Source organism: Gigantopelta aegis, chromosome 3, assembly GCF_016097555.1.
Source record: "Gigantopelta aegis isolate Gae_Host chromosome 3, Gae_host_genome, whole genome shotgun sequence".
Lineage (NCBI taxonomy): Eukaryota > Metazoa > Mollusca > Gastropoda > Neomphalida > Peltospiridae > Gigantopelta > Gigantopelta aegis.
Genome location: NC_054701.1, coordinates 36,236,893 through 36,260,799, shown reverse-complemented (window position 1 = coordinate 36,260,799; position 23,907 = coordinate 36,236,893). Strand labels below are relative to the sequence as shown.

The window sequence follows — 23,907 nt, the reverse complement described above, 5'->3', positions numbered from 1 at the left end:
ATCAATGAACTATTAGCGACATTAAAATTTAGCACAGTCCCCTAAGTTATAGTCCTATTTCCATACTGAACCACAAAACAAATGTGAATATTAATTTAGTGTTTTTCAATTTCGACTACTCAACTTTCGCTAGAGACATACCAAACATATGTCACGGTAAACAATTAGCATACATCTTAAATCTGTGTGTAACATGTGATCAATGAGACAATGCAGTCTGGATGCTCCATACGTCACCATAGCGATGCAGGTCTACAGTTAGGCATGTCATTCATCGAACACAATAAATGCATTTGCTTTACTTGAGATATGTTTTGTCAAATATCCCTGGAGAAAGTTGAGTAATATACAATATTATTTCAAATTATTACCCTATGGGCTCAAATATACGGGGTAATATTTTTTCGATCTCTGCACAGTGTGCAGATTGCTTCTACAGCCACTGATTGGCTGGCTTAAAAATCACGACGTTTGGTTGGTTGCTTGGCATGGCCGGAACTTCACTTTCATTCATATAATGTTTCAATTCATGAGTCAGATTACACATACGTTATACGATCTACAAAGATTTACAAAAACAAATAGACTTATTTGTTGCGTAAACATGAAATGGTATAGTTTAATAAGCAGCAGCTTTAGTAATATATAAAAATAATTATTTTCAAACTAGGGACAGATAATTCATAATTCCTCGTAGCTAGTTAGTTATTCTCGAAGTATTCAGCTTGAATCCCACTAGGTTTTGTGTCGGTTCAAATTATTCAAATTATTAATGTCTTTGAACTTTTTAGGCCCATTTTGACAGTTTATTTACTGAATTAATTGTATTACCAAAAAAAAAAAAAAAAGACATTGAAATATTCTTGTTTCTTTTGCTGTCCAGTATATTTAAATACATATTTTAATACAGAGGTGTTTTACACATTAATCACATGGAAGAGATGGGAGGTACTTCTTTTGCCTGGTGGGTTTACTGCGGTATTTTCTATATGTATCCTTGGTTTAAATAAATTCTATTTTGGGGGTTGTGAGTATTTAATAAAATTACCCCTTCACAATGTGATTAATCTAGAACAGCCCTATTATTTTTATGCTCGCTAATAGTTCACAAACATAAATTACACAAAGAATATGATAGACATTTTGCAGTTTTTGCAGTTTTTTGCAGTTTTTTTTAATTTGTACTGTGTAATTAGCCATAAAATGTAATATCTTGTATATCCGAGGCATGTTTTCTTTCCACTGCTGACCTTCCACACATTTCTGTTTCCATAATTCAACCGTAAAGCACCACATTCGTTCCACCAACCGGCGGTTAATGACGTACAACAAGATACTAAACTCTAACCCGAATAGTTCCTCTTTCTATAAAACATTTGATCTTGTCCACAACCCACTACAAGTCAGGGATACACTTGTGTTAAACAGGTACGATGTGAGTATCTCTGCTTATGATAAACATATAGATTAAAAATAAAACAGGATTTTTATTTTATTTTTTGTGTGCGTGTGTGGGGTGGGGTTTTCTTCATCATGTTCCATGTCCCGGTTTGGGTGGCTTCACGATGATCTTGTTTCCCTGGAGTTCCGCGGAAATGCCGTACTCCTTCAACAGACTGACGTTGTTGGCCATTCCTTCCATCTGCATTTCGTTCACAATCGCTTTGTTTTCGTCATTGCCCTCCAGGAGATTGCGGATTGCCAAGACAACCCACTGCGTTATAACTGAGTTTAGTTAAGGATAATAGTCTTATATGGTAAATAGAACATATTTTCAACATTCATTAAAGATGGTGAATGCTATATATGTAAAAAAAAAAAAATATTATATGGTAAATAAACATAATATAAATGATGATTAAAGAAAATGTTATGAAAAATGTATATTGATTATTAATCATCAGCCATTGGATATTAAACAATTTGTAACAGTGACATGTAGTCTTCCGAAGAAATCCGCTACTTTTTCCATTAGCAGCGATGGATCTTTTATATGAAATTTCTCAGACAGGATAGCACATACCACAGCCTTTGATATACCAGTCACTGGGCACTGGTTAAAACAGACAGATGGAGATGAAATCCTCCAGATAGACCGGTAGGGAACTAAAAATACCTGAAATGAAGTGTATTCTACAAAAAGTATATTAATTTACTGGTAATAAACAACCTGAACTACATATTACATATTATTTATTAATAGTAATCACAAAATGTGTTTTAGTCAAATCCAGGATTTATTTTTACTTTCTAATGTTATTAATACAAATGTATATACATAGATAGGGCTAAAGTACTAATCAAAATTATACCCAGGTGATTTTTCAATCTTATATATTAGTTATGAAAATCCCTGGAATAAAAACCATAAAAATGTGTCAGTATTATCATGACCTGTTATGGTATTCAAACAACTGGTAGAAAAAATGACAATAAATGACCTGTTATAGATAGAAATATGAGATGTATTTACAATTTTACTGCAAAACATATGTAATTTGGAACAGACTATAACACTCAGGTTTATGTTGATTACACTTGACAGGTGAATCACAAGTACTAAGCTAAGCAGAGAGGTGGTCTCAGGTGTGTTCAATATCAAACTTGGTGATAGAGTCGGTTTCATATTACATATGTTTTGCAGTAAAATTGTAAATATCTCTCATATTTCTATCTATAACAGGTCATTTATTGTCATTTTAGGTACCGGTTGTTTGAATACCATAACAGGTCATGATAATACTGACACATTTTTATGGTTTTTATTCCAGGGATTTTCATAACCAATATATAAGACTGAAAAATCACCTGGGTATAATTTTGATTAGTACTTTAGTTGATTGTTAACAATGGCTAATGAATTTTAAAAATCACTGATCACATACATTGTAGCTAGTAGATTTTAGAAAATTCTTGGAGCCCTGAGAATACAATTAATGTGTTGAAAATAAATGTAATTTACTGTTGCATTAAAAAATAATTTGTGTGTGGTGTTTTCCATTCATCAGTGAGATCAGTAAGGATACATGGATTTCTGTCATCAACACCAGACAGGTCAAGAAGTAAGGGAATTCCGTCCATTTCTCGAACCTGGAAAAATAAATGTATGTCAAAACATTTCATAAAATGCAGCAACCAAAATCGGACTTGCCCATCCATTGCCAAATTAGCCAATGGCTAATTTTTATACAAAGTGGCTGTAACATTTAGACTTTAATAATATATTCTTTACCATATTTTAATAATGTTTAAAACATACTTCACATAGCTGAAAACTGGCTTAACCAAAATGTGTTCCAATGTGAGCCATGCAAACAGGTTGGAGGATTTAGATCTACAGCTAAAACAGAGAATACTTTAGGTACAAATAAAATAAAACTAAATTACCACGGCCATTTTAAATTTGTTAAACTATACGAACAGGAATGAATGTCATACATGCCAGTTAATAACAACAAAACAATCAAATGTATGTTTTCATTGGAATGTGCATCTAAAGCTCAATATATCTGACTGTAATTATCATAAAGAATCAACTTTTAAAATGGTGCTTCTATGCCAGAAAGCTGCTTAGTCAAATGCTATTTTCGTGATTCTAAAATGAAATGCAAAAGGTAATAAACAACTTATTAAAACAATTAGTGATAACATGCATTTGTGTCATCAAGTGAATATTAAACACTATTAAATCAATCAAAATTTATTCTGAAAGAATTGAACAAAAAAAGTCTGTAAATAAACCAGAATTTTTATGAGTTTTCAAATGTTAATAGAATAAAACAGTATTATCATGGAGTTTTATTGTCAACAGCCTACTTTAACTTTCAGCTAGTAATTCTAAAAATTTGCAATGGCAATTAGCAATGCTGCTGCAAAACACTGTCGCAAACTTCATCTGCAAACATTTTATGACTATCAGATATTTACTTTTGTTATTGCCTATATTAAATTGCTGTCGCACAACAATGTCAATTTTGATGGCTGAGCCAATGACATGTTCACCTTGTATCATACATATGTGTGATTTGGATCGGAATTTTGATATGAAGAATTCCCCTTTATTTTTACTTGAGTTAGTGCCTTTTTGCTATTTACATCATATATGATTTATACATTATGTCACATTGTATTTGAAACATTACACAAGACTGGCAGAGAGTATGATTTTTAATGATAAATAAATCCACGAAAGGAGTATTGATCATAGACTTACAAAAAGGTAGTAATCTTCTTGCACAAAATAAAGTTGTGCAATAAGTAGGCAGTGAGAACAATGTAAGTGAAGTTCAGTATATGTATAACATGAAACCTGCAAATAGTGTGGTTAAACATTTCGACAAAACCTACCCGATCCTGATTAACTGGATGATGGTACACCATGTTGGCGATCAGTCGCACCAGATCTCGCTTCAAGCAAAATGACGGATGACTCGGGTCAATTTCTTTTGGTTTTTCTGCTCCAACAAAATGGTTTTCTCCTCCCTTGTTGATGTCATGGATTCCATTTAATAAATCTGTGTTAGAACATTTTTTAATAATTAAATCATTCGAGTAAATGTATTATTAAGTGAATTTTAACAAGCAGTTTTATAATATTAATCAAAACAACAAGACAGCAAGTGAAGTAAGAAAAGACACTAAACCACCACCATGCATTGAGTAGTTACTATTCAAAGCAGTTTATATAGCAGGGAACAATATTTTCATTCGAACCATCCTTCTGCTTCAATTCCATGTAAACATTTCATTCGGTCTATGAAAACTGCAAAAATGATAGGGTTTTTTCAGTGTTCGAAATAAGCACTTGTCCATTTGTCCTGACAAGAGAAGATCTGCTTAGACAAGCAAAATGGTACCTTAATGGTTGTCCAGTGGACAAGTAAAAATGTTCAATGCAGTTTAATTTGGAGCAATCAAAACTATGTTCCTTGTACTTGAATAAAACATAACATTTATTTGGACAAGTGAAAATATTGCTGGACAAGTAGATTTCTCGATGTACTTATCCAGTGGACTAATGAAAAATTCTGCTTATTTCTATCGCTGGTTTGCCCATTGATCATGTAAGTCTAATTTTGTGCAACATATTTTTTGTTCACTCATTCAATTTATGGCACCGTTTACAAGATTATGACTGCTTATGCAAAAATTAATTTTCTTTTGTGTAAACGATAAATGACTAATGTCAATTTCCAAATTTCGAATTTCAGAAGTCTGCTTCAACAGCTTTAACATCATGTCAACACCATACAAGTTATATGTGTGTGACGTCATTAATTAGAGAGCGAGTCTAGACTCTTAACCTTTAGATTACTGGATTAATTTTTTTTACAAAAACCACGCTTAGTGGGTACATGTTTATAATTTTTACTCACATATATTCACTTAAATGTTTATAAATACATAAAATAAAGTTCACATGTGAATTGGTAAGTATTATTTTTGTGGGTTTTCTAATTTTTATGATATTTTAGTTAAGTTAATGTTGATTAAAATGACGTAAAAAATCGAAAGTCGCATTTATATATGGGCATTTGTGGCCAACTGTCCAGTATTTGTTCATTATTTCCAATAACAGTGGTTTTCTGACAAGAATGTTTTTTTGTAAATGCACTACGATTCATATCCCACTATTTGTTGATTTTAGTTCTTGGTAAAACTGTCAAATTTATTATCATATTAGCTGTCACAATCAGCTATCGATTCCTGAAAATGACCGCGGCGTGTCGCCATTATTGTCAAGCAAAAATACTTGTCTAAAAAACTGATATTATTATTTCCAGTGAGTGTCGTGTGCAAAATGGTAGGAAATATGAATTGGGGAATGCACTGTATACAGTGTACACTATGATGACTGGCATGACGTTGGGCGAGATATCTCGCCCTGCAGTACTCAGAAAGTTAAAAGCACAGGCTATAAATCAAAGAATAACTAATCTTTTAAGTAACACCTATATTTTGCCTTTCATAGGTTTTCTTGTGCTGTGTCAAGAAACACAAGAGGTTCTTACCGAGGGACGTCATCAAGAGGTCTGTGTCCTCCTGCAATGCTCCATAGATGGTGTGAAGTGACGTGGCGATACCCAGCGCCTCAATGTTCTTCACGATCAGCCAGGGAGTCTGAAAAATATAAATATACAGATCTGACATTACATCGGAACACTGACGACTTGGCATGGTCTCATAAATCAAGCAATGAAAGTCATGAAAATAATCTTCTTGCACCACTTTTTTAAAAATCAATGACTGCAAAAGCATTCATTCCTTTCTAATTACACCAACGCGTTAGAAATATTCGTTTAAATAGTGACACATTGGTACAGTTTAAACTACAGCTATTTGGTATCCAATATATGATTATTTTTAAACTCCTGGTTGAGACAAAAATGTAGGAAACAAAAAAAGAAGGGATCTTTATATATGCAATTTCCCCCAGACAGGACAGCACATACCACAGCATTTGATATACTAGTTAAGGGACACTAGTTGGGGCAGGGGGAAAAACAATCAGAGAATGGGTCCACCGAGGAGGTTCGATCCTGCAATCAAAGCTGCTCAGGTGAGTGCTCTACTTACTGAGCTAGACCCTGCTCTCAATTCTAATGAAGTCATTCTGTCTCTTAACCTAAAAGTTTCTTTTGTTCGACGTCACCACTAGAGCACATGGATATATTATTTGATGTCAAATATTTTGTAATTTTTTACATGCAGTCTTAGAGAAAACCTGCTACATTTTTCCATTAGCAGCAAGGGGTCTTTTATATGCACTTTCCCACAGATAGAACAGTACATACTATGGCCGTTGATATATACCAGACATAAGGCACTGGTTTAGCCAGGGAAAAAAGCCCAATGAGAGAATGTGTCCACCAAGTTGGTTTGATCCTATGATCAAAGCACCTACGGCAAGAGCACTACTGAGCTAATGCCTGCCCTGTCATTAATCTGTGCAAGGGGCGGTGGTAAAGTGCTCGCTTGATGTGCAGTCGGTTTGGGATCAATCCCTGCCGGTGGGCCCATTGCTACTAATGGAAAAATGTAGCGGGTTTCCTCTCTATGACCATATATCTGACATTCAATAGCCAACGATTAATAAATCAATGTGCTCTAGTGGTGACATACATTACTGAAATCCCTGTTTATTTTTATCCACATAATTAGATTTATCTTACAACCACCATGTTTATTAACAGACTATGATGACGGATAAAGCAAAGTTATATTCGTATAATAGCAGGATCTGACTATTAACGTCACACGCATAGCTACATTACAAATCACTCATTTGATCTAAGTCATCATACAATGTAGCTGAAGTAACAGAAATAATAGCTTTTCACCTGAATTTTTATGGTCTGCAGGATAAAGATAACAACTAGTTAATGATGTCAGATATCGGCTTTATTCTGTTCAGGCCAAATGAGAAATTCCGTTCAGCAAAGCCTCACGGAATTTCCCATTCTTACCGTAATAAGATAAAGCCAATATCCGACGTCATTAACTAGTTATTCTCTATATAAACAACTTACCAAGGAATACTCGCAGTTCATGACCACCACCCTTATAACCTGCAGACATTTGGATTGGATTTCTTCAGAGAGAAAGCGCAGGTTGTCGATACCGACGTAGCGGTTGGGCATGGAGGAGGCGATTTCCTCGGGGGTGTCATCTACCGTCATCTTCGACTCGGCCACAGCTGCACAATTATCCGAATTTGTCACACCAGCTCCGATCTTTCTGTCGTGGGTCAGACAGTCACTCATTTGCTTGAGAAGGTTGATAAGAACTTCAACAACAAATATCCTGAGGGGAAATATAAAACATGGCTCCAGTATCATGATAATGAAACACTGTGCTGAATTTATGCAATTATGTCTTAGTCACTAAACATCTTTGTATATCTAATAATTTATGAAAATGTTTTGAGTTTACATTATGTTGAATATGTCTGCATTCTTCTATTTATGTACAAAGTCCAATCTAATTAAACTTAGCTCCACTGGTTAATTACTATTACCCATGGATCTAACAGCACCCCATTGGAGCTCATGTCCAGCTGACCTTTCATTCAATCAATCAAAACCGTACTTGCAAAATCATGCCAGTCATTTGAAAAGAATTAGAAAACATTCTCCCGAATAACATTATAAAATGCGAAGTGTGATTGGTCGACAAATTATTATTTATAGACGAAATGTCACCTGGACATGGGAGTCCATGCAATGCTGTTAGATCTACTGGTAGGACCAGTAGAGCTAACTTTAATCAGATTGATACAAAATCGATTCTTGCTGAAGTGCAATAAAGATCAATACAAGCCTTTGTGCTTTAAATTATAATGAAATTTCAGTGAACGTGAACTGAATGTCAAAGATCTAAAGCAAAACATTACACATCTGTAGTTCTATCGTTATAGTTATATTATGGATTAAAAAACAATTCTCTGCTTAAATGTAAAGAACATACTAAAATCCTGCAAAAACAAATCATAAATAAAATGCTTTAAGCCAGATAATTTCAATAAAGTACTGTCAATATCTGATCTTACCTTTCCTTATCAGTGAGCTTGTCGTATAAAACAGACAAAAAGGTTTCAAACTGACATAGATCCTCAATCAAGTAGACACTGTTAAAAAATCAAAATCAAATGTTCATTAGCAAGCACAAGCTACATATAGATCTTTTTGGTCAGATATATATGTGGCAAATATACTATACAATCGTAGTAGTAGTAGTACCTCCATGCTTAATCTAAATAACTATTTGCCAAACCTGATGAAATAGCAAATTAACATAATGCATATGCAAAAGCGATTAATAAATATAAATAACATATGGTTGGAATTATATTTTTAAAATACATACAATTTGTTATCATATAAAATAGGTTACACAACTCATAACATATTTCTTTTTAACTCTTTCCCTCCCATTCCCCACTGCAGTCGAGAAGTGCAAAACTAACATAAAATCTTTCTTGACTGCAGTTAAGATGCGACTGGTCTTCGTAAACACAGCTGTCAATATTCACAGGAGTTATTTATCATGATTCTGTGAACGCTAAAACAGTAGAATGACAATCGAACACATCCAGTATATTTTGTTGACTGGTATTCATAAGTAAGTTGTTATCGCAATATTGAAAAAAAATCTGAAAAAACTGTCTAAATTTGTGTAAACACTACCAATGACATAACATGTACATTGGTTGCTATTTGTACCAAAAAAAATTGTTTATACATGTTGGAAATTTCCTATTTGTAAAGGATATATTCCCGGAAAATAACTGATAACACAGGCTTTGAAATAGATGATGGATTGGATTACTTTCTGTCAACTGAAAGTGAAAATACACTTCGTAAAAGTGTCATAAAAAATGACATCATGGATCATGATTGTAGGGTTTCCAAAAAAAAATATTTGTAAAATATTAATTAAGTTCTTCTGTAAATTTTATTTGTGTAATTAGACTGACTAAGATGGCTCTTAAATATTACACATGTCAAGAGTGTTACATTAGTTGCTTTTTTACAATTTGAGGTTGAAAAACGTAGGTTCAAAATTACATATTTCATGTTGGAAATTTGGGTCAGTGATGACGTTTTTTGGTTAAAAAACTGGATGGATAAGCATGAAAGCCTGTAGACAATAAAAAAAATATATATTTGTTCTAAAATTAATGAGAGTATGCAGGTAGCAAACCAAAAATCCAAACAGAACATATTTTAACCCAACCATAAATTTAAAGTATTTCATTTTATTCTGTATACCATGTAGAAAATAATTTTGCCTTGTGCAACTCCATGAATTTCAATATAAATTTAGTTGTCTTAATCCACCCACCCCCACTCAAACTCGTTAGCCGCTGACTGTCTGATGGCCTCTGTGAGATACTCCTGCACCCCAGGGTCCTGCAGGATGTCGTGTGGGTAGTCCTCCGTGTCACGCTGACTCAGGTGCTGCTGCTTCTGCTGGTAGGTGGGGTGAGCACTGCCCTGGACGAGCAGACCCCGTATACAGGTGTGGAGCAACATACAGGTGTAATCAGCCAGCGGCACATCGCCCGACATCAAGAGATTCCTGAAACGTTGATGACATAATTAAAAACTGTCATATGTAGCTGTAAATGTACAAGTAAGCTACATACGTTTACACCTACAGTGTAAAATATAAAAAAGAAATTATGATAGATATATATACATGTACCTGTGTGTAGAAAAACAATTAAATGAACGCATTGCCCTTTCTGTCATGGATAAACACCCATACCACACAAGTACCACGTAACGACTCTTTCTGCACTTAAATATGCACGATCGTTCCATTGACAAATAGATTTTCAAATAACTTAATATTCTTTCACACAATATATTTACGACATAAATCACATGGTTGTACGAAAAATGAAACTGAGTTACCTGAAATATTTTTGCATTTAACTCATAAGTCTGATATACATACGTACTTATATGCATGTAAATGTCTAAAGCATTCATTAGATGCAGTATTTAAAATGGAATATATCCAGCGTTTTCCATTAATTTAAAGAACAGAATTACTAGTTAACTTGTAGGTATAACACAAACATGATATATTTCAAGTACACATACACTATTTGTTCGAAGACTGTTATGTGAAGAAATAACTGTATTTATTCTGAAGAATAAAACTTCTCTTGTACATGATGCTTCACTATACAAATAACCTACATCCAAGATGGAACAACCAACCAAAATGCTCTTTCAAGACTAACTATCACAAAGATTTATGTAAGGTCAGTGTAATGCCGAGCCTACCTGTAATCATCTGAAAGAAACATGTCCCACACCGTCGACTGGTTGAAGCTGTTTCTGACACACGTGTTGCCAAGGAACTGGACAGCACACTGCAGCACGCACACAATAGTCTCATCTCGGTTCTCCGTGTTTAGTTTTTGCACAATGTCTCTCGTGTTCATGAGAATAAGGGTGCTGCGAGCCAGCTCCTGGTTGTCGTGGCAACTCGCACAAGCGTTTCGCAGACAGCGGTAATACTCGGCCAAACAGTCTGTGAACTCCACCTCGATGGGAATGTCTTCCTCAGACATCAGTTTGTTTTTCAGGGAGGAAAGAGTGTTGGCCAAGTGTCCGAAGAGGCGAGGGCCAGCATTATTCCTATAAAAAAAAAAAAATTATATAATCAAAATTAACAAGCCTTAAAATTAACAGGACGCAAGAGGCAACTGTCACCTAAAATGTACACAATATGCTTTTTCATAACCAATTTCACAAGCAGCTTTAAAGCACATGTACAACTATTCAGATTAAAACATTAATGCCATTATCTATATATCGACAGTGTTCTCGCTGGGTGAAAATTAAAGGAGGGGGGCTGCTCGGCACCACACCCTTCAAAAAAAATTAATAATAAAAAGAAAAAACCAATCATAAAAAAGAAAGAAAAAAAGGGGGGGGGGGGGGGGGAGTAGATTGGTTATCATATTGTTGTGTGTTGGTAGACTTTGTGAAAGACATGCACCTTATTTTGCCTAGGAAAAAGTGCAATGGGTTTATAAAAAGACTCGTCTTTTAATTGAACCGAAGATGATATCGGTCTGACATTCACGGGCAGTTCCGGTTTTGCTGGACCGATTAAAGTTTTAGTATTATTATTTTTAATAAAAATTTCCAGATATACGAAAAACAATAAAGATGTTTGTAAAGTGATCTCCTAATGTCAGATACATTTTTTCTATTTCCATCTTCATCAAATGAATCGATCACTGTGATAAAATATTATCGCCAGCTGATAAAAAGTAGTTTCGTTTTTGTAAAGGCGGTGTATATATTATTTGGCACTCAAGATAAATGATTTTAATGATAAACACTACCACTTCCGTTGTTTTTATAAGCGTTCATATCCCCTCAAAATGAAAAGTTTACAATATTTTATAAAGAACTGCTGAATAAACAGAATAACAGAAAGTAAAAATCATCAGTTTCAACCAATTATATCTGCAACTGAGAACAAAATATCAAACGATATGACCGTTCTGATCACGTGACAAATTTTGCGCCAAATAAGCGGGTTTTTTCAATCGGAGATTGCCGAATCCGTAAAAAATAAAATGTTTTCATTGCTTACATAAAATTTAACTTTTATTGTGTCTATCAAACATACAAATGGATACAGATATTGGACAAAATAGAGGCTGTTAAAAATACTGTTAAATTACGTTACGGTAACTGTCGGCTTGTTTCCTTTGATGTCCAGTGTGCAGACTGATCGTTGTTTTTTGTGTGGAAAAAAGTGCATTTGGAAATAGCGGAGATAGGTGCTGGAAAATAAAGAGGGGCGCTCAAAAATAAAGGAGGGTGGGGAACATGAAAGGAGGGCAGCAAAATGGAATAGCGGGGCACCCCACTTAAATAGAGCAGCGAGAACACTGATCGACATTAGGATGACCAATATTAAATTTAGGGCTCACCCTGTGCATTGCCAAATTACCCAATTGCTATGGGGGGTTTTATACAAAGTACTACAATATTTAGTCTTTGGCTAATAAAATATTTCTTAAATATTTTAATAATTTTCAAGAAAATATTCTATATATACCTAAAGCATGAACAATATGATATCCTGTACAAGAATTCTAGCAGACGATATGGCAAAGTGCACAAGTTCTTATTTCAGGAGGCCTACCACAGCATTGATAATCGGGAACTTAATTTAGAAATGGAAAACCCCAAATCTACTAAATGTGAGGTAAAATTGATAGTATTTTTTGGAAAGTTGCTCAAATGATTTTGAATGGTTACGATATGACAGATATGACAATATTATGTTTTGTGAATTTTGTCGAAAATGTGGTTCATCAATGGCTGGATCAATGGAGTTTATACAAGGCTCAAATAAATTCACATGTGTTAATATTAGAGCACATTCTGACAGTCAGAAACACATTAAATGTAGAGATATAATTGCAGGACAAAATGTGTCAGTTAACCAGTCTGTAACTGCAAAACAATTCAGCGTGATATAATCATCAACGGATAATAAAACAAATCAAGAACTAAAAATAAAATTTAATAGTAATAATGCAGCTTATTGCATTGGAAAGGAAGAATTATATTTGCCTAAATTCAGACCTCTTAATTCTGCAGAAAAAGAATGGACTTGACATTACACTATCTATAGAAATGACAAAGTGTGCAGAAATGTTGAGTACAGTAGCTTCAACGTTTCATGACCGTACTGCCGACATAATGAACAATCCTCATTCCTTCTCTGTACTAATAGATGGAGCTACTGATAGTTCTATTTCTGAAAATTAAGTTATTTATGCTAGTCTCGTTCAAAATGCGTCACCAGTAAACAAAATGCTTGATTCAAATGATCTTGAACATACACCTGGTGTGATCACAGCTATGAAATTGTCTTTTTTCAGAAGTAGGTTTTCAACAGGACAAATGGGAGGAAATGTTAGTAGGCTTTTGAACTGATGGTACGAGCGTGAACTTAGATCAAAGAAATGATGTTGTTGCTAAACTTAGAGAGGATGTTCCCCACCTGATACTTTCATTACTAGTATGGCACAGAGACTGCCACTAGCTCTGCTACGACATCAGTGAAACTGTCCCAAACTCCCATGCAAGCAGTGAACACCTGTTTGCATCTCATTTGGAACGAGAACTTGATATGATTGGAAAAGAATTAGAAGCCAGAACATACAGCCCAACTGTCGTCAAGGGGACCATATATCATTTGTGCCATGAGACTTTTCCTCTAACAAAAAATAAAAATGATGACCTCTCAATTGATGCTGGACAGTATGCAGCAATGTTTACTCAGTCATATGGAAAGCTTGGCAACAACCAGCAAAAATGCAGATATCAAAGGTAGTGGGTATAAAATTCATAAGCAAACGAAAACACTTTCTTTTCCAGGATCCTCATTCTGCCTTCTGCTATCTCAGCTATTTAGCACTGTGCAGAAACATAATGATTAGGCCAAATAAAAAAAATGGTTTGTTTCCGGTCACCCGACCGACCCTAAATTTTGCCACCGACCCTGAACTTTTTTTTTCTGCTGGGGTGTGGGGAAGCACACAGAGAAGTTGTGGTCACGGATCGACAAAGCAGACAACAGAAGTACTCAAGTAGGATAACTCTTACACGTCAGGGTGTGTGTGTTAAATGGAGGTTGAGGGGTGTGTGTGCGTGGGGGGGGGGGGGGGCAGCAGCGATGGTTTTTATACACCCCCACTGAAATTGGAATCATTAACCAGTGTTCTAAGTTGCGACCAAAATGGTCGCCAATGCGACCAAAATGTTGGCGTGGCGACCGATTGAATTTATTATCGTCGCCATCTGGCGACTGACTCCAAAAACGTCTAAGTATTAAATTATTTGCCATGTGCATTCAGAATCCTAGCAGCGAAAACAAATAAAATTTGTGGTCATCATTGTGCAGTCGGAACATTTCACTATTTACGAAGTTGTCCGATTGATCACTGTGAATTCTGTATTAATTGTCGGTACAATTCGGAACTCATCGTTGATTTTAGTAATTTGGCGAAAACAATCCAGATACTTACAACACATTCATAAATGATACAAAATGAGTAGTGTCGCACTGTGGCGAGTAACATTTTAAGCTTGGCTAGTAAATTTTGTTTGTCCACTAGCCAAAGAAGAGTAAGTTATAAAACCGAGTGTAGAACACTGTTAATAATACGTGCTCTTATTAGGTACCACGGTAATTGGTGACACATGAGATCGCATGACAGTATGGTAACGTGTGTGGCGATTAAACGGCTTTTATTACAATCTGCTAAATACTGTAGGCCTATAGAGGAAAATATATCGTATTATATCGTATTATCGTAACTCCAGTCATCTCATACAATGTAGGTTTATTTTCCAAAAACAACAACGTGCGATCTCAACAAAACAATAAAGGATTTGTCGATACCACATGCACAGACTACAAATCATCACGTTTTTTCCACATGCAAAGGTGAAGGTCATTTGAAGAAGACTTTGTACAATTTTCGTTGTTGGCTACTGCTTAGGCCTAGTACCCAGAATTTGTTAATATACACGGGTGTAGCCTGTAGGAAGATATCAAAAAGTGGGGTGGGTGGGTACACACATGTATAAAATTAATATATAAACCATCGATGCCGCTTCCTACGCCAGTGATGTAGATAGGCCTATCAACTGCTGAGCATGGGTAATAATTAAATAAACGGAATATTCAAGAATAAACACTAACATTAAACAGTTCACATTTATTTCACATTTATAATTGGGAATAAATTAATTTGAGTGATTTTAGCATGGGTCCGTTCAATAGGCTAATAAACATTAAAACTATAAGTATGTCCCACAGGGAACGCCTTAGCCCGAGTACTCTGACTGTAAGAGAACTAGACGGACATTTGAACATAAACACGCTCTCATTATTTATGTCCAAATGTCCGTCTAGCTCTCTTACAATCAGAGTACTCAGGTTAGAAATGCCTTTTTTATTACTATGAAATTTACTACAAGTTATTCAGTTCTAAGCCGATTGATTTGTAAATTGCACACAAAATTAGTATTGTTTTGTTATTTCCAATACAAGTTGGATAAATCTGTTAACTTTTTGTGCAAATATCTATTGACCAACTTGGACAAATTTGTGCAGTCATCCTATGACAAAACTGGACAAAGCTGTGAAGTTCTGTGCAGTCATCTACTGACTTTTATTGGTGAAATAGTTTGAACTTTTTTTGTTTTTCTGTCTTTTGAAAATGGCATGTAAAACTTAAAACTGACATTGACAGTGAGATTGCTTTTATTTCTCTCTGGCTGCAAAGAGTAAACTAAGATTTTTCAGACAGCTTGCCTTCATGTCTTTCATCTTGAGATTGAGTTTTTCTCTGGCAAACACATTTAAGGTAGGGTAACCTTTCTTTGAACTAAAAAAATAATAATAATAAAAAAATAAAAATAAACAAAAAAAATCCTACCTACCTACCCTAATTTTTTGGCCATGTTACCTGAAACAAACTTCTTCTTTTTTTTGGCCTTAAGGACTTGCCCAATGGGATACCTGGTGGGCTGCAGAAGGTTTTTTTAGAATGCTGAGGAACAGGTTGAGGTCATGTTTTAGGGAATTGAAATGCAGTCTGATCAACACACATTCAGGCATAACCCTATCTGTGGCCATTTGCAAAACAGGGAATCTAACTGTGAAAGAACTTGAATCCTGATTTCAAAATGTGTTAGGAAGTAACAAGTATGAAGGTGTTCAGAAGGCAGTGAACACATGTATGTAGTTTCAGAATATTTCATCATGACACATGGCAACCGTAAAGAACTACTATGGAAATGTTCAATTGGATGTCCTATGATCTATATAAATAGTTTGATGTTCGTCTCAATGGTGCTGGGTGCAATTTTGATGCTGTACAAATGGAATGGCGACAACTTAAAATGTTGATCAGTAACTCTTTCAAAGACAAATCCTATACTCATATCTCTGGCACTTATTCCTGGGAAAATCTCCATACAACAAGGACTGTGCCAATGTCTTGCTGATTGAACATTGAGTTGATGTTGGTTTTACCAATCAGTTCTGAGTGCAAGCAACCTTTTTCTGATCAGAAAAGGGTGAATAAAATTTGGCTGATCCAAAGTTTTCAACTCTTTTTTTTTTTTAATGTAACAATTTGGTGGTTTACGTAGAAGTGTATTGTGCCCTGAATCCGAAAACATTAAGGGAAACTGCTGAACTAATATAAAGTTCTGTATGGCCAAAGCATTTTGTTTTCTACAACAACAAAAAGTTTGTTTTGTTAATTAACACCACTAGAGCACATTGATTTATTAATCATCGGCTATTGGATGTCACCCATTTGGTGATTTTGAAATATAGTCTCAGAGAGGAAACCTGCTACATTTTTCCATTAGTCGCAAAGGATCTATTATATACACTATCCCAGACATGATAGCACATACCACGACCTTTGATATATCAGTAGTGGTGCACTGGCTGGAATGAGAAATAGCCCAATGGGCCCACTGACAGGGATCAATCCCAAACCGACTGCACATCAAGCGAGTGCTTTACAACTCAGCTACGTCCCACCCATTTTCTACAAAATGCAGACAGAAAAACTTCAGGACTTTTTTAACAAATAACCCATGTAATTAATGTAAAAGTGTACTTAAAGTCCAAACCAAATTGTTAACAACTACGATAAATTACTCTCCTACCTTTAATTACAATTACTTTTCCCCAAAAAAAATTCCAGACATAAGTTGTGAAAAAAACATTACAGTGACACAGATTCCACATGTATATGAGACTGTAACAATATCACCAGTATCGACTTCACTGAGATCACATAGACCAAAATACATGCAGTTTTCTGCAGTCTGCCATTTTGTTTTTTTATGGAATACTCTTCAAGAGGGATGAAAGCCTCCAAAGTATGTGACATAATTAATATAAAGTCAATGTTCCAGGGCTAGCTCTGCCACTCGCCAAATTCACCAATTGAGAATTTTAGAAACAACTGGCGAATTTTTTTTTTTAATTTGGCAAAATAATTTCAAGTATTAATTGATATTTTGTTACAAAAAACTGTTTCTGTAAGTTTAATAGATAATTTGGTGAAATTTTCTGCTGACCCCGAGCTAGCCTTGATGTTCTCTAGTGGTATCTTTAAACAAAACAAATTGAAAAAAATATCTAATATGACGTCATCACGTTTGCTTTTATATCATAACATGTTATGACATTGTTAGATTAAGTCATATCCTTTCACCCCTCTTAGAGAGTATTCCATAAAATGTCAAAATGACAGCCGGCACAAAATTGTATGCTTTTTGCCCTATGTGATCTCAGCAAAGTCGATATAGGTTACATAGTTATCATCTAATATGTTGATTCTGTATTATTGTAATGGTTTTTTCAAGATTTCTGTATGGACAAAATGTGGGTAAAATCTGGGATGCAGACGATCCGTCCTCTGGACATTTCGTCCACAGACGATTCGTCCACCGTACATTTCGTCCACGTACATTTCGTCCACAGGCAAAAATTACCTTTGGACAATTCGTCCACTAGGTTTATTTTAATATATATTCCTTGCACGGCACCAATACAACAACAACAAAAAATTATATATATATATATATATAACTTATTTGATATGGTAGATATTTTTTTTTTTTTTTTTTTTTAAATCGTTGTGTTTGATATCCCGAGGGTGGTATGTATGTCTTTATGTATGTTCACAAAATATTGTGCAAGCATGCTTGTTGTGGACACAAACGTTCGACTTTGGCAAGGCAATGTATCCAAATAAAAACAATATACTCAGGAAAATAAATTAATACCAATCCAAAAGATAAATAAAAATGTTGACGCAATTATGTTGTTAGGATTCTTAAATGTGAATAAATTTGAATCAAGAGTCCTAGATATAATTGTTCAAACATCCGTTTGACCGATGTTGGTGTGGGTAGGGAATACGAGGCTTAACGGCTGCCATATATAATTACATTGTTACTTTTACAAACACATACTAAGGAAGATAATACAATATTTAATTGCTGTTCATGTTGGGGTGTAAAGCCCCTAAATTAGTAAGACCGATCCTTTGATGTCTCCGCCTGCCCCGTATTTAGATAGTCTATTAAGTTGTTTTGGGTTAATTGATCAAACTAATCCATTGATGTTTGATGTTTCTACCTGTTCCTGCTCACAAACTTAAACCAAATTCACTGTAAAAGATGGCACCGTTAATTATGAGTTGTTATCGTCATGACTCAAGTAGACAAGCAAGGGCATAAATAGGCCTATACCATAAGGTAAAAATGTTCGGAATTTGTTCACAATGAGTAATATTTGTCTGTCATGCAAAAGGAGCGTAAAGCCACGCCAAGAAGGATTGCAATGTGAAGGTTGTTTTAAATGGCAACATCGACGCTGTGGTACAGGTACGTTAACTTTGTCATTTTATTTGTTTGTCTTTCCACTTTCCATTAAAACGTTCCATTTCTTTAGTACATTTCTGTTTAGCTATATAATTAGGTACAAGCTATAAATTTGTTATTTCTATATAAATAAAATAAGATTTTTCATATGAACAAAGAACTAGTGTTGAATTAGAATGTAACTGTAACAATAGTAAAATGCTATATTGACCGCAAACGTCTTACTATATTTACGTACTCCCTCAAATCAATTATGATGTAATATATTGCGTTATACGGTCGCCATTTCGTCGTCCATGACTATATGTGCCTTTTAGTAATTATTTATCTAAATTTCTCATTATAATCTGAGCCCTCAAAATATATATTTACGCACCATCTTTTTTATGTACAGGAATATCACGAGATATATATAGAGCAGCAGTAAAGAATGGGACGGAAATCGACTGGAAATGTGAGATTTGTGTTTGCACAACATCTGATACTCTGTCACCACCACCACCTAGCTTTTCTCTTCCTCAAGCGACGCCAGTACTTCGTCTTCCACCTCCACCAGGTTTTTCACTTCTACCACCACCGCCGGGATTTTCTCTGCCTCTCCTCCTCCACCGCCAACCACCAGTTCTGCTCCTCAACCACCACGACCACTGGTACAATCACATAGCGAGGTATGTCTTATTGTTATACCTTGTTTTTGTTTTAACACCGATATTAAAATATTATATACTTTATGCAGCTTGACATTATGTATATCGATGCTATTATATGTTTTCATGTTTTTACATTAGACAGAACACTTAATGACTTACAGAGGTTTTTCCTGTTGTGCAATTCTATTCATTTAAAGTGTATTTTACATTTTAGAACACGTCGTCAAGGTCACAAATTGATGTTGGAACGTTTGCTGTTCAACTTGATCAGTCGAGCATAACGGGTGAACCAAGAGCAGAGAGCACACGCCTTTCATTTGAATGCAATGCATCGCAGACCATCGACATTTCTGCTGTGTTGCCTGAGGTGCCAGTTTTGCCAACTCGACCAAATATCTCCTCATATGCATTACAAGAAGAGTAAGTATGTCATTGTTTTGTTTAGGTTTTTTTGTGGGGGTTTTTTTGGTGGGGGTGGTGGTGTATGCGGTTGTTTTTTGGGGGGGGTTTTGTTGAAGATTTTATCGTATTATACATGAAATATAGACTTACAAAAGTAGTGCACTAAGTATTCTTATATTATAGGTCACTGGTTGAAACGAGGCCGATGGAGATTAGTGAAACGGAGAATTACACTCCGGAGTTTGTAGTGGTAGACCAAGGAACAGATAGAGGGAAACCGAAGCTGATTGAAACAATCGGTTATGCCTATACCAGAAAGGTAAATACATGTGCATGTATTAATATAAAACAATAGATAAATTATACTAGTATGTGATCTTTATTTATTAATACACAATTTTTATATTATGTATGTGTTGAAATAAATTAACCACGGTGTCTACCATGTATTATAGAAAGTGAATGGCGACCGAATTAACTGGACTTGCAGTGTTAGAGGAACCCACAACTGGTGCAAAGCTACAGTTAACCAAAATGGGAATATCTTTTCTCGAGGCAAAGTGGAGCACAACCATCAAGCAAAACCTGGACTGCTACATCGAACCGAAGAAAACAACAGGTACATTTATTCCCATTATGCAATTCGTTAATGAGTTTTTATTTAAAATATTGCACTTGCTAACGTTATTTGTTTAATGTCTTTATTGTGCGTAACTACATAAAACATGTTTTCTTCCATTTAGGTCAAAACTCTAGCTGCGGAGCACATTTTTCGGTCGGCAAAGGAGATTGTTGAAAGTGTGAAGCTTGCTGCCGACCAGGTTGAAAATATTCAGTCTGACTCGTGTACGTTTTGATAGCTGGGCAAGGAAGGCCAATCGACATCGAAAGAAATTCCGACCCGATGATCCCAAAGACCTGCAGTTTGATGTATGTATAACTTACACGTGTTCTATTTAGACTTGAGGAAACTCCTGAAAAAGTTACACAATTGGTTCATAAACCATGGTTATAATGTGTTTAGTGCTACTCCTTTCTTCTTTCCTACCTTATGAACAATGTATTTAATATTTACAGGTTGATGTAGAGTACTTGTGCTCGGTAGACTCGGATGCAGAAACGTTTTTCCAAGCGTCAGTCCGTGTCAACGAACAGCGGCATCTGATTTTTGCAACGCCAGCTCAAGTTCATCAGCTGGCCCAGGCGAAAACATGGTACGTCGATGGAACATTTAAAATCATGGCGCCTCCTTTTGTGCAACTGTTTGGACTCCATGCATTCGTCAGATCGGGAGAGACAATGACCCAAGTACCACTGGCGTTTGTTTTGATGTCGCGAAGACAAACAATCGATTATTTAGGGGTAAGTGTTATATTGGTATTGGTATTTATACTTTTGTACATTTATTTTAATGTATTCATGGTAAAATACAACACGTATACAATGTGGGCAAGTTTTAAAAAAAATTAACATTTTCGCTGGGAGAGTCACATTCATAAGCCTTTATATACCAACAAAGATTTAAAGATATTTATTTACCGTATCTGTTGCAAAGTTATGTTAGTGTTTTAAGTATTCACTCACGATATTGACTAGTTTTTTTTTTTTGTTTTTTTTGTTTTTGTGTTGATTAATATTTTTCATTCATAGGTATTCAACAGTCTTCTAGAAAAAATGCAACAACAGCCACAAGTGAGACGTGTCGTGTCTGATTTTGAAGCGGCTACCTGGGCTGCGATACGCGCCGTACTACCACATGTTGAATTGAAAGTATGTTAACTATTTAGTATTATAATTATAATTTTACTGTCATCATTTTACGATTTGTTTACATTTTAAATTTTTTTTAAATTTTATAATGTTTGTTTCGGGTTTTTATTTATATATATTTCACATTTTTGTTTGACGTTTTTCTTTTTAGGGGTGCTTATTTCACTGGACCCAGGCGGTTTTCAAAAGGATCAGACAAGAAGGACTGGAAAAATCGTACCATGACAAGGGACGCACATACGTATTCCTGAAACAAGTTCTGTCTCTGCCTTATTTGCCAGCTGAGGATATTGAGGAGCAGTTCGAGCGACTTTGCGCTGTTCCGGAAATCCCGCCAAAGGTGGAGAACGTTCTTGCATACATGAAAAGAACATGGTTCAGAAGTAGCGTATGGAAGGTGGAGAATTGGTCCATTTTTGGATTGCCAGTAAGTACATGTTTAGTATTGTTGTTGTGTTGTCCATGACTAATTTGTTATATATTTAGTTATTTTTATTAGTAGTGGTGGTAGTAGTAGCAGTAGTAGTAGTTTTTATTATTATATCTACATGGTGTGCTTTTTCACATTCAGATTCGAACTAACAACAACACAGAAGGCTGGCATCGGAGAATCAACGCAAGGGCTACCAGAGATGGAATCCAGTTTTACTTGTTGGTTCCTCTCCTTCTACGCGAAGCGAAGTTAGTCAAAATGACGATGGAGCGAGTTAGCGACGGACGGCTTGGACGTCTACAGAGATCCAAGCAGAGGACGAGGCAGGGGGAAGTTTTCCAAAATGGACACAATACCATGATGGTGAAATTTCTGCCAAACACCTTCTTCGAGCTATTGGACATTTGTTTGTAGCATAGGCTGAAACGCAATGTCATATGTTATGACTGATAATTTAAATTAAATTGAAATGAAAAGACATGGTTTTTTGCTTTGTTTGTTTGTTTATTCAAAATGTTATTATTAATATTGTTACCTTGCTATTATATGAAGTTTACCTATTGAAGTGGGTCGGTGATCTCAGAAAAGTTATTACTTTTCTTAATGCCAAATTACAACGAAAAACAAATTGATCTGATCTGGTCTGATCTGCCTACGAAAAGAAGATGCAAGTTGTGTGTGTGTGTGTGAGAGAGAGAGAGAGAGGGGGGATGGGAAGAATGGAAATCGGGTACAAACGAATCGTCGGTGGACGAAATGGACACGGCCAGTTAATAAATATTTTGAAAGTGTCATTGATTTGTGGTCGTAATTTATATTTCTTTGATAAAGCAAACCACTTAATAATGATAATAATCAACTACACTGTCAAAGAAATAATTATTTATAGTTATATAGTAAATTCTGTAATTGAGTGGACGAAATGTCCGATGTGGGTGGACGAAATGTACGTGGACGAAATGTACGGTGGACGAATCGTCTGTGGACGAAATGTCCAGAGGACGAATCGTCTAGAAAGCTAAAATCTAATGAAAAATAAAGGTAGGAGAGCAGTTTATCATTAGTTGTTAACATTTTGGTTCGGACTTTAGGCTTAGCTGATATATGTGGGTTTAAATCCTGGTTTACACACTAGCATCATCATGATCATGTAACCAGTATTTAAATTAATTTGTAATGCAAACTCATTGAAAACATGCTGGTATGGTTGAGAGTCTTGCTGCACCTACAATACACATTCTAAACTCAATAAATTCAAGTTAAAAACAAATGGGATGGGCTAACAGTTTGGGTGGGGAAATTTTAGTGGAGGGGAGTGGTATCATTTTTTTCCCAACTGTTTTATTACACTAAGAAAAATATAGCTAACCAGAAAACTAAATTATCATAAAACTGTAATTCATAAGCATGTAACATCAAATCCCATTCAAAATTTGAATCGATTACAGCCAAATTCACATCCCCGATTCCGGAAATTGGAGAATGACGAGTGACCGCAGAAGACGAATACGCGAGTATTACCTGAAATCATCCGACTTAAACTCGTTTGTAAAATGCGAGAGTGAATCCTTGACTTCCTTCCAGCTCTGGTTGCGAGCTTCTACTACCATAGCGTCGGCAAATTCTTCAAAATTCATGACGACTTTTTTTCACTTTTTCCAGCACATGCCAATTTCATTTC

The 23,907-nt window shown here is 35.3% G+C and overlaps 1 protein-coding gene across 1 annotated transcript; it reads right to left on the bottom strand.

Moving 5' to 3' along the window:
* Positions 1–1,155: 1,155 nt before the first annotated feature.
* LOC121367960 (ataxin-10-like) lies at positions 1,156–23,898 on the bottom strand. The gene is made up of 9 exons (XM_041492430.1): positions 23,748–23,898; positions 10,797–11,153; positions 9,844–10,080; positions 8,549–8,626; positions 7,530–7,803; positions 6,012–6,120; positions 4,348–4,514; positions 3,027–3,090; positions 1,156–1,725 (listed from the first exon to the last, which is right to left on the bottom strand). The coding sequence occupies exons 1-9, from the start codon at positions 23,861–23,863 to the stop codon at positions 1,532–1,534; spliced, it is 1,596 nt and encodes a 531-aa protein (XP_041348364.1). The 5' UTR covers positions 23,864–23,898; the 3' UTR covers positions 1,156–1,531.
* Positions 23,899–23,907: the final 9 nt, after the last annotated feature.

Coding starts and splice junctions, on each gene's coding strand:
- LOC121367960 (XM_041492430.1), bottom strand. CDS start 23,863: ATGAATTTTGAAGAATTTGCCGACGCTATGGTAGTAGAAGCTCGCAAC. Junction 8,627..9,843: donor GCTAACGAGTTTGAGTGGGG/GTGGGTGGATTA, acceptor ATTTTTTAACAG/TGTCTACTTGATTGAGGATC. Junction 7,804..8,548: donor AAGCTCACTGATAAGGAAAG/GTAAGATCAGAT, acceptor ATTTCCCCTCAG/GATATTTGTTGTTGAAGTTC.